Genomic DNA, 11,768 nt, shown 5'->3' on the forward strand with positions numbered 1-11,768 from the left:
CCATCGAGTGAAAAACAAGAAAAGCAGCTGGACTCATTCATCATCATCTGCACGAAAACAACCGCAGATCCCAAAAACCAGATTCAAAAACCATAATCCAAAACAATGAGTCATGGCAAGCAGAAGGCTCTTTACAGCCATTCCAACGGGGAGAACCAGCCGGAATTAAAAGACCATCCAGCAATCTGAACACGCATTGGACAATCAACAATAGATTGCCAGTATTATAAATCTTTAAGAATGTCAAAACCCCTCTTGAGCTCATCAAAATTCCTCCATTTTTTGACTCTTTGCAATAGAGCATATCTTATAGGGGTGAGAAAGGATGAGGGGCTGATTCATGCATTCCCAAATCTACGGTTATTCCTTTCCCTCCAAAGAAAATAAACCGTGCATCATACAGAAAGAAAGCAAAAACTATATAAAATTCAACGATAAGATGCAGAAGATAGAGATTAAAAAAAAAAGTTTTATTCAGGCAGAAACATGAGCAACCAGCACTATGACCAATAACCCTCAACTCAAATGGCAATTGAAAAAGAAAAGAAGGGAAAATATTAGTTTTAATGTGTACTTTCAGCAGTGTCATGTATCCGACTTAAATTTACCTTACAATCTGGCATTACATCCTCACATTCCTGATGACTGTCCATAACATCAGATATAAGATCTGATAGCTGTTTATTGTAAACTTTAGAAGTGTTTTTGACATGTTCAACTTCCATGTCAACAGGTGAACTTTTGGTGCCAGGACTGCTGCTTTTGTCAATTTCTTCTTCCATGGGCCTCACAGTATTTTCATCTGAGCCTGGATTTTCCATGACATTGATGGAAATAGTATTGGCAGGTAAAGGTTCTTTGGAAACAGAAGTACCGACTGCATTCATTTCGTCCACATTAGTGGCTTCAGGAGAATTATTCACGTCTTTTGAACAAGAAGCTAAAACTGGAGGCTTTGCTCTCCTTCCATTATTCTGCTTCTCATAAACTGACATGGCTCTCTGCAATCAAGGATTCAGTAAGCATGACGCCATTTACAGACATCATAATATATTTTGCAGAAAGAAGGCAAGACAGTTTGAAATGTTTAAAAGGAACTGAAATTTTAAAGAAAAAAAAAACTCCATTAAAGGCCATCATTAAAATAAAAGGGCGTGTTTGGCTAGAGGAAAAGCTATCAGTTTATCATAAGAAATAATCCAGTAATGTTTAGAAATTTAGGATTCTCATTTAGGACGGTTTTCTTACTGCTTCTTAAAGCAGCTTTCTAACACAAACGAAGCCTTAGACTTTGTTTGGAACGGCTTTTTACTGCATCTTAAAGCAGCTTTCTAGTATAAAATTTTTATTTTTTACAAGAAAGCTACTTAAAGCAATAAAAAAGCCGTCCCAAATGAAGCCTTAGTGTTAAAAAATATTTAAATGCAATACAGTTGAAAAGGTTGGAGTAGCTCCAGTAGAAGATAAAATTAGAGAGAGTCGCCTTAGATGGTTTGGTCACATAAAACGACGGCGTTTCGATGACCCGGTTAGGAGAGTAGAGGTATTAGATTTGACTTATGTTAAGAAAGGTAGGGGTAGACCTAAAAAGACTTGGTTAGAAAATATTAGGAATGACCTTTCTTTATTAGGTTTAAATGAGAATTTGACTTTTAATAGAACACAATGGAGAAAAAGGATTCATGTAGCCGACCCCACGTAGTGGGATAAAGGCTTGATGTTGTTGTTGTTGTTGTTGTACAGTTGAAATGAGAAATAAATACTCATAGCGCTCAATAAGAGAATTTAACATAGGATCAGTTAGTAGTAATTACAGGTAAGATACCATGGCTACTTGGGACTTTCAAACTAAAGATTGCTATAAAGAGCTTGCCTGATGGTCTGTACACAACGACAGTCCCTAAATAAGCTTCCTTAACAAACCGATACACAGTTCCTATTAAGGGAGTGACAGATAAAAAATCTACTAGCAAATTAAAGATTCAGCCATACGCTACAAGCTACAATGATAAAATACGGTTTCAAGACAAATTATTGTGGGTAAAAACTAATTAGTTAATGCAATACAATAAAAATACTAGAATTTGTTTATTAACAGACGTTCAAACAAATCATCCCTGCTGAATGAAACAAGCAACTAGAGTAATACAGGAACCTCAAAACAAAACTGAGGATTTTTTAAATCAATTTCACTACAATCTCAAGTGATTTTGGTATTTTTCACAGCGTTCTGGCAGATTCAGGATCAGATCTGGGAGGTACTCAACCAAAATAGGTTTTTCGTTTTAAATCAACATACAACACCAATAATTTGGGAAATTATACCTACACCCCTTTTGATTTGAGGTTATCTCCTTGCATGGGACTAACTGCCCCTCTCAGGGGTACTCACCAAATATCTCAGCTTATTTTCTATTAGTTTAGAAATTTAGTTCTTGATATCATTTGGAAATGGAACTACCCTTCCGGCATTGAATTACCCCTCCCTCGTGGCATTCCTTAAAATCAACTTAATGCCAAAAATAAGCAGACCAGACTCATAATTTAGAAAAATGAGACCTGCTATTTTGGGATTTGACTCTGCCATCCCCATAAACGTGTCAAATTTACATTAATATGAAGAGTTGGGATCTACGTTGAAAATGGCATGACAAATAAATGGAAACAATCCGAACCAGACCAATAATATAAATGCATTGAGAAACACAAACAGACATGAAAACCAAACAAGACCCAAGTACAAACCCAACAACATAGCATTGGGGTGTTGTTAACTCGATTAAAAATAAACAAAAAGTAACTGATTTACACACCATATTCTGAAAAAAAAAAAATCAAGTTGTTAACACTCAGGGCTGAAAGTAAGATAAGTCTGCTAATTAAATGGGTTAAGTTCGATTTCAAGTTGACCCTATAACTCATCCGTTTTTTTTTTCTTTTGAATATAGCAAGTGCTGACATAAATCTTATATGGATTAATCTAAAGCTAAAATTTTCATGTCATATTCGATTCAAATTAATGTGTCAGAATGACCATTAATGTTGGAAAACTGAACGGGCTCCCAACACCCACAATCTAACTTGCAACCATGCATCCAACATCGTACGGTCAAACTCTCCTCAGTCAGTGTTTGCCTGAAACCAACTTATCACCCCAATGCTTAATAAAAAAGAATGCTCTCTTTGGGATTTGACCCGGACCTCTTGGCAGGGGATCCCCTCCCTTCCTTCCAGGAAATTCACCTAAATTACCTTATCATTCAAAATTAATTTATTCTTTCAAATATAAGATCATTACCAACTCTATTTGGGTAACCACCCTCCTAAATATCGCACCACCACAACCCATTACCATGCCCTTCCTCATTCCCATTTGCATACATAATAAACATAATAATAGAAGCATAAAAATATGTGAACCCTTCCCCAAAAAAGACCACAAAGCGATTAACAAATTCTCTAAAAACTAAAGCAAATCAATCGATCATCCATCCCTCTCTCTCTCTTCCCTCATACACAAGCACACCAATAATATGTTAAATGATGATAAAAAGTAAAGTAGGAGGAAATTCCCAGTTTCATTGCATGAAAGAGAAATAACCCTCTAAGAAAGTGGAGATTCCACAATTTCGAAAATTAAATCAAGTATAAATATTTTAGCTCGTGATCTCTAAAATATTATTAAAATATATTTCAATCATTGGAAGCATTTGGAAAATTACAACAGAGGAAAAATTTCCACATCCAAGAAAATAGTTAGAATAACCTAAATTACCTTGAAAGCAGCATCCGCAGCCGTTGGAAGCATAGAACTTGGCTTTGAAACCTTAGATAAAATATGCACTTTATGGTTCTGTAAGAAGAGAAACTCAATCAAGAACAGAGAAAAATGGAAAACATGGAATAACCGTACATCAAAGGCAGAAAAGAAAAAAAAGACATAACAGCGAACAAAAACAAATGGCACCTTAGCATTTTCAACCATGGAAGTGGCGTAAATACCAGTTGATTTACGAGCTGTCAATATATTCTCAATCTCTTTATAAAGTTCCGGGTGCGTAAGTTCGGCTGAAATTTCATCTCTAGATAAATAAGCGCTTAAGAACTCGCTATTATTCTTAAGACTTTTAGAAGGAATCGAACTCCTTCCAAGTTTAGTATCAACAGAGGCCTCTATAGATTTACCATCTGGAGGATCATTGTATTGCTTTAAATGAGTGACATCATCTGATACATGTTGCAGATGGTCCGCTTCATTCTTAGGTTGTAGGCTAGAATAGGCACCTCTTGATTCATCAGCTACTTCCTGATTAACAGAAAACTCAACATTCATGCTTGCAGACTGTCCCTTCCACATTTCAGCATTCGACGCCCAACCACGTCCGCCCACTAGATTTCTATTCTGATCCCAATCAGGTCTCATATAAACTTGTGATTTGTCACCATAAAGGGCATTACTACCATCCCACCCTTGCATTTGGGGTGGACAGGAATCATCTACTGGATGATGCCATCCAAACGGATGGCCATGACTGGTAAACCGGTCTGCTACCTCATGCATTTGATAGGGAATACCAGATTGATTTAACTCCATATATGGCCTTGCACCAAACAAGGATGGAGGAGGAAAATGCTGCATACCTGAATGAAACCCAGGAGCTGGTGGCCCATGCTGGAACGGCATAAAACCATTTGGAACTGGAGCAGGCCAAGTTGGATTGTTTTTCCAAGTCAATCCCGGCCCCCTTTCAATATTTGGATCATTATTTCTTTTGTAACGGCCGGTGGGTCTGCGGTCCCCTGATTTAATTCTATTATCATCCTCAAAAATGGAAGGGCTCTCCCTTCCATGTCTCATAGGTGGCTGAGATAGAAGATGACCAGGAGAACTCCCAGGGAAATTAACAGTACGCTTGAAGGGTGATGGGGGAACAGAGAAACGTTCACCATTGTGAAACTCAGCTTTAAAATGGCTGTCCATACTTGGATTCTCCATTGATAATCGCCGTTCCCTGTCATCTGTAATAAGTAATTATTTCAGTATTTTAGACTTGTTTTTTTTTTTTTTTAACTTTATCTTCAATATTAACATTAATTTGTCTAACTACTCGAGAACCATCTAACACTTCTTGAAGAACAAGTATAATCATAGCCACCAAATTTTGAGCTTCAATCAAAAATAGAAGAAACAAATCCACGTAATAATTCACCTGATTTTGTTCGATCTCTATGCTTAATCTTTTCTGATGAAAAAGACTCAGAAACTCTCTCATGAACTACTGAAATTCTATTATGGTCTTCAGTACGGCGAGCCCTATCATCAGAAACCGGGTCTCTATTTTGCTCCGGTTTTAAGCCACGCCTGCAGCATATTAATTAGAAATTAAACAATCTTCCACAGCTAAAAACAGGTAGATTAGACTAATCTCTATAATTATGCAATTAAGTTTAATGAAGATAAGTAATAACTATGGCTGAGGAATATCACTGAAAAAACAAGCAGATGATTTGGCATTCAAAGTAATAAAAATACATTCATGCAACACAAAAACTAAAAAACAAACAAATTAGAGTCACAAGTCATAGATGGCATTACAAAATAAGTTATATTATGTTGCAAAACTACAAACAATAAAGGAAAAAATTTTCTATATAGATGTTAGTAAAAAGAAGATAAAGAGACAACATTTACAACCAATGATTACCCGCTTCATTGTTCTGCCCCTCTTATCTTCAACAATTCAAGGGCTTTTTAAGTTCCTAATTCGCAGCCTAACAATAAAATTTGCAACCATTACGATCACCAAACCAGATAATGTCCTAAAACCAAAAGGAATGCCCACTCCTTCCCTTCCTCTTCCATCATTTAGGATAGTATTTTCTAATATAAAAGCAACCAATTACTTATCTCGTCCTGAATCCTAATCAATCTAGCTCTAACCCTCACAACCAAACAACAAAACAGACAAGATGAGTACATATCAGTGGTGGCTTAGAGAGTTATTGTGAGGGGGACATCTTCATGGAATTTGAACAGTTTGCATTAGAATCTGGATAAGGAATAATCATAATCTCACTACAACTCATACACTGATCAAACATAACTTGCACACTTTAATGACAAATTCTCAGTCAGTAATCATATAAGTTCCAAGAGAACAGAAATATAACAGGTATGAAGTAGCAGGACTTACAATGTGCAAAAGATTCAATGCAACTTGGAACCCACTATATACTATGCTATATCAAAACCTTCATAAAGAAGAGGATGAAAACAAGAAAATTCATGTGCAAAAGATGTTACAATAAAAAAGGAAACCTGTTGTGATCATTGGAACTATGAGTCTTTGGGCTCGGAGACCTCTTTGAAAGATTATTTGAGAGGGAAGTAACAATCTTGCCTTGATGTTTATATTCTATCTTACTCAAATTGGAAGCATCCTTCTCTGTATCCAAGCGTTGTTCCTTGGCATTTCTATGTTTCAAACCATAATGATCATCATTTTCATCATAAGAACTTTTGCGAGCCCTGGTATCTTTTGACTTCATTCCATGATCCTCAGCACGTGGGCTAATTTCACGGTCACTTCCATGAAGCTTACTTTTCTTGGAGTAACTCTCAATAGGCTTGTCTCTATCCCTAGCATATTTACCCTCAAGCCTGTCACTGGTATAATCTCTTGAAGAACGTTCTTCCTTGTACCTGATATCTCGATGTCTATGATCCCTCTCAATATCCTTGTAATGTTTGTCCCGATACCTATCATCTTTATACCTTTCATCTCTATACCTTTCATCTTTGTGCCCCTCTACCTTATGGCCTCCATTCTTGATGCGATCATCCCTGGAAGATAACCGCTTGTCATCAATGCTTTTACCATCATCCTGCCATTTATCAAAGCCACTTGAGCTCCTTCTTCTCTTTGTAATGAATTTCTCAGAATCTTTGTCTAACTCAGCACCGTGCATATCCTCTCGAGCTTGAAATTCTACAGAACATTTAAAATCACAATTTCCAAAAAAAATAATAAGTAAAACAAACAAAAAATAAATTCTGCAAATTATATCATCTTAACATGCATCCTTCCATTTCAGATATAGAATCGACTAACCAGCCAAACCTAAATTCAAGGCACTATCAAGAATTTAAGTAAAAAAATGATGAGGCAACCATAAGGAATTCCAAGGTCTCAGAACATCAGTCATGCAACAAACACTATAGCAAATTTAATGAACTCGTTTCCAAACATCTGACTTAGCTCAAAGTTTATGTTAACACAATCCAAATAAATATTTGAAAATTTAATCTTCCTTTGAACATATTCAAAATTTTGAAATTTCAGCTCTCAGGACACCAGTCACATCAGAAAATAAACTCACCATAACTTAATATTTTAAATAAAAATATTGTCAAAACCCCTACAAAGAAATTCATAGGACACCAAATTACAGTACCCACCAAACATTAGTACATTACCATTCAAATATAGATAAAAATGAAATTTCATGGACCATTCCATGTGAACTAAAACAATGCAAAATATTAAAAAACATGTGAGAATTTTCAGGAATTTATGATTATACATGGAAAACCCTGGAAAAAAATTAAGGTAGCCTTAGCAGTAACAATGTTTTGAGGCGTGAAATAAAAGTCCAATGTAGTGCAAAATAAGTACACTTATAAGCATAATAGAATCCTATATCGAAAGGTGCACATTAGAAAACAATACCAAACAGAACAAAAGCTTCAGTTTTCATCCTGTATTTGGACCAGTTTTCATCCTGTATTTGGACACTGGATTTAAAGCAACCCAAAAAATAATTGGAAGATACAGGATGCGATTTTTTTTTTTTTTATTGGAGCAACCAAGGTAATACCCACTAGGGTTAGTTATTAAGCTTGTTTAACATAAGAAAACTCTAAGCAGACCTTGAATCAGGATCACACCTTTAGAGGGTGAAAGGAAAATAAGAACCGTGCCCAGAACTAATTTAAAAGAAAAGGCCTACCATTAAATCCAATTCTGCAGAAACAGCATCATGTATATCAAGCATGTAATAAGTAACCTTCTTTAAAAAGAATGGGTTCCGAATTTTTCTTTTCTTCATTGGGCTTCATTTATAGTTCCATCACCAAAAGAATTACAAATTTTCTTAAACATCTCAACCTCATCTATAGTTCCTTTCTCCAATGGAGTCAAGTGATTTGCCTAAACACATCAACTACACAAGCCTTCGTTATTGTACCTCCATGGCTCCATGAGATTTCTGCCATTCTGAACCATTTCTATAGAGCATTCACTAAGGAAAAAAGATACAATTAAACAAAAAGATAAGAATGAGGGAATTGGAACAAGCCCTATCTAATCCTAAGAATGCTTGAAGATCAGAAATACTAACTTGATAGAACACTGCACAAAACCAAAAACTTCTTGCCCAACAAGCTAAAAGCAGATAAAGAAGAAACAATAAATCTTGCTTTTCTAACGTCACTATCTGAAAGTATAAGAAACTTGCTCATTTCCATGTCAACAAGAAAACTTTCAGTGGTCCACAAGCATATAAGACAAAATCCTGCCATCTTATATTTACGAAACAAGGTCAAACGACATAATATTTACTATAAGCCTCTTCAAGACCACTTAATCCCAATAACTACATTATCAGCACAATATATAGAAGAAAAGGCTCGAAGAACTTCACCTATAATGCATTTGTGAGCAAAAAACAAACTTCATAAAGAAAAATGTGCCTATAGGGTGAAGAAGTCCACAATGAAAAACTCAACTCTTTTTATCATAGCCATAAATCAAGGTGCTACATGCGATAATTCACTAAGCACCTAAAACATCCATTGGTTCTAACCTCAATAACTTTCACAAACAAGCTGGAAGCATCCTAATAAGAACAGACTGATAACATTGATGCTGACCTGAAATTCCCAGCGACCTTTCAAGTAAAATCCAGCGTGAAACAAATGTTTAAAATATAAAACAAAATCACTGCGTGTGAGGCTATATGTAAACCAGAATCATAATACAAGACCATACAGGATTATAGGCAAACATATCATAGTGATTCAATGCTTTGCTCAGTATGATATGCACATTCTTTGAAGTAAAGTGAATAAAAATACTCAACCTTGATTGGCTATTCAAAGATAATTTTTGCCAGCATAATGTGAAATAACATATTCAGCTTAAATAAGATAAACTAATGTTCCAGTTACCTTACCAGTACTATCCTTTTTTGTCAACCACTCCTCCTCAGCACCTCCTCTCCTGGAATCATGGCTCCTCATCTCTACATCGGCAGACTTCCCATGCCTGGAATCCTGAACTCTCTTGTCCCTCTCTGACGCGCGTTCTCGCTCCTTTTCACTCTCTGAAACACGATCTATGTCCCTCTCTTTATCCTCCCTTATCTCCCGTCTGCTATATTCTTTCTCAGACCTCCTCTTCAAAGATTCAGTCCTACTGCTGCTCATCCCGTACCTCTCTGCAGAACCCTCACGCCTTCTACTTGACCTGCTCTTCGATTCAACAATCAAAACCCTTGACCTCTCCCCTTTCTCCATATCCAAAGATCCAAAGCTTTCTTCTTTGCGACGCTTCTCCGCTAAACCATCATCCTTTCCGCTACCATTCCATCTATCAGGTGTAGCACAGCCATCTCCTCTATCTTTCCGCTTCCTGCCATGTTCCGCTGAACATTCTCCATTTTCAGCGATGCCCTTATTCTTCTCCTGTGAAGAGAGCAGCGAGGGCTTTCTCTTATCCGCCTCCAAATCCCTCGGAACCCTAGCCCCTGAACCAGAGCTTGCCTCCTCTAGTCTCTGCCTACGATCTCTCGAGTTTCCATCATCCTCAGAGTCAGACCGCTCTCTCGCATCTCTTGAACTATGCTTATGAGAACGGTGCGACTTGTGATGAGAACTCCTCGGCATATTGATAATACTTAAAAACCCTAATTTCCAAATCGGCAAATCAAATCAGCAAATAAAACGCAGAAAAAAAACCCCTAATCAACCCCCTTTGAAAATCCGCCGGCGAAAGCCAATGAGATCTGTCCTCAAACCGCAGTTGATTTCACCGGAATACGCTGCCGCACAAGAAATGGCTCGGTTGGAACTGCAAGTTATAGGAAGACAATGAACTAAATGAATTCGATAGTGATTGAAGAAGCAGAAGGACAAGGACGGAGAAGATTTAAAATAAGAGAGAAGTAGCCACAGCTAGGAGGAGGAGGCTGTTCATGGAAGAAATCTCGGAATGGAGAGCCCATCTGTTTTTTTTCTTATTTTTCGATGGTAGAAATTGACGATAAATTATAAATTTTTCTGACGGAATAGCCCATTGGTATTCATGCCTTGCACCCGAGCTGCTTCGGTAGAAAGGGATATTTTTGTAAGTTCCAATGGTGGGTGGCCCGGGTTTCGTGTGAATTGGCGCTGGACCGCCGGCTGTGCGACGGAAGCGGTCAAATCTGCGAACGAAAAGCCTGGGCTGGGCATCACACAATAATAATCGGTCACTTAAACTAAATAATAATAATAATAATAATAAATTTTCATATTGCATTGTGATTTATCATTTAGCGGATTAGCTAAGCTAGAAGCTGTATAATAAGTGAGCTCTATGACGATTATTTTATATTGAGGCTCCTTATTTAGGATAATAGCGGTTGGCTTAACGAGTTGGTGGACAAGTGATGAATAGGACAGTTTGTAGGCTTTTTTATGAAAATTCGTTAGATGAGGGAAACCAAATAAATATTATGGATCTATAAAATCAAGAGTAATTTAAATGATGGTGTATGTGTGTGTATAATAATATTATACAATTTTGAGTGAGATCAAATATAGATGGACAACAAGCACACAAAATATTATAATTATAAGATACAAGTTTATGTGATTTAGTGAAATTCATATAAGTAAGTCACAAAGCTTCAAAAGAGGTACATAAAAATATTATAATTTAGAAATAGTTTTACCTCATGAGCCTATGAGTTTGTGTCAAAAATATTTACACCATCTAGACATTTCATCATGTAAAAGTAGAGCTATTAGCAAGGGGGCACGGGCCCTAGTTTTATATTCAATTAAACCCGAGTTTATCGGTTCAGTGTTTTTTTTTTTTTCGTCTTCGCCCATCGCGACATTCTGCAAGTCGCAGCCTTCTCCCTCGCCTCATGTCCCTCACGTGTGCGCTTGTGCGGACAGTTAAGGGCCTCGAAAGGTGCAGACAACGGCCGGTGGCATCAAGCTTGCCATTGAGTTCCGCAACTTTCTCCTCCCTCGCCTCACAACCCTCATGCGCACGCTTGCGCGGACAACAGTCAACAGACAGCCGCGAGTTCTAGATGGTTGCCGACAGTGTCAGGCGTGCTAGACATCCAAGCTTGTAGACGTTATAAATTATAAGTTGTTTACTATCTTATATTTAATATTATACAATTTTAGATAATAATTGAATTAAAACAAACAGACCCGGATGAAAAAAGTTGAGAGCAATAAATTTTCTGGCTCCGCAACTAATTATTAGGCTAAGAAAATATGTTATGCTAATCATGTATAAGATCTATAAAAAAAGAATTGAAATTAAATAAGCAAATAAGTGATGAATACGTTGATGTATCTTAACATATACATATTTTGAAATGATTAATTTTAAAGCAAATTTATTTTCTATATTTTACATAAGATCTTATTATTAATAAAGCAAATCATTCTTTCATACCCCAGTTTATCGGTTCAGGGTTTTTTT

General features: G+C 36.7%; 1 protein-coding gene across 1 annotated transcript; it reads right to left on the bottom strand.

Moving 5' to 3' along the window:
- Positions 1–451: 451 nt before the first annotated feature.
- LOC110116330 (zinc finger CCCH domain-containing protein 13) lies at positions 452–10,288 on the bottom strand. The gene is made up of 6 exons (XM_020849878.2): positions 9,235–10,288; positions 6,320–6,989; positions 5,211–5,362; positions 3,968–5,019; positions 3,776–3,853; positions 452–1,001 (listed from the first exon to the last, which is right to left on the bottom strand). Exons 1-6 carry the CDS (start codon positions 9,944–9,946, stop codon positions 564–566), a joined length of 3,102 nt encoding a protein of 1,033 aa, XP_020705537.1. The 5' UTR covers positions 9,947–10,288; the 3' UTR covers positions 452–563.
- Positions 10,289–11,768: the final 1,480 nt, after the last annotated feature.

The sequence above is a fragment of the Dendrobium catenatum genome, unplaced genomic scaffold, assembly GCF_001605985.2.
Source record: "Dendrobium catenatum unplaced genomic scaffold, ASM160598v2 fragScaff_scaffold_1256, whole genome shotgun sequence".
Taxonomy (NCBI): domain Eukaryota; kingdom Viridiplantae; phylum Streptophyta; class Magnoliopsida; order Asparagales; family Orchidaceae; genus Dendrobium; species Dendrobium catenatum.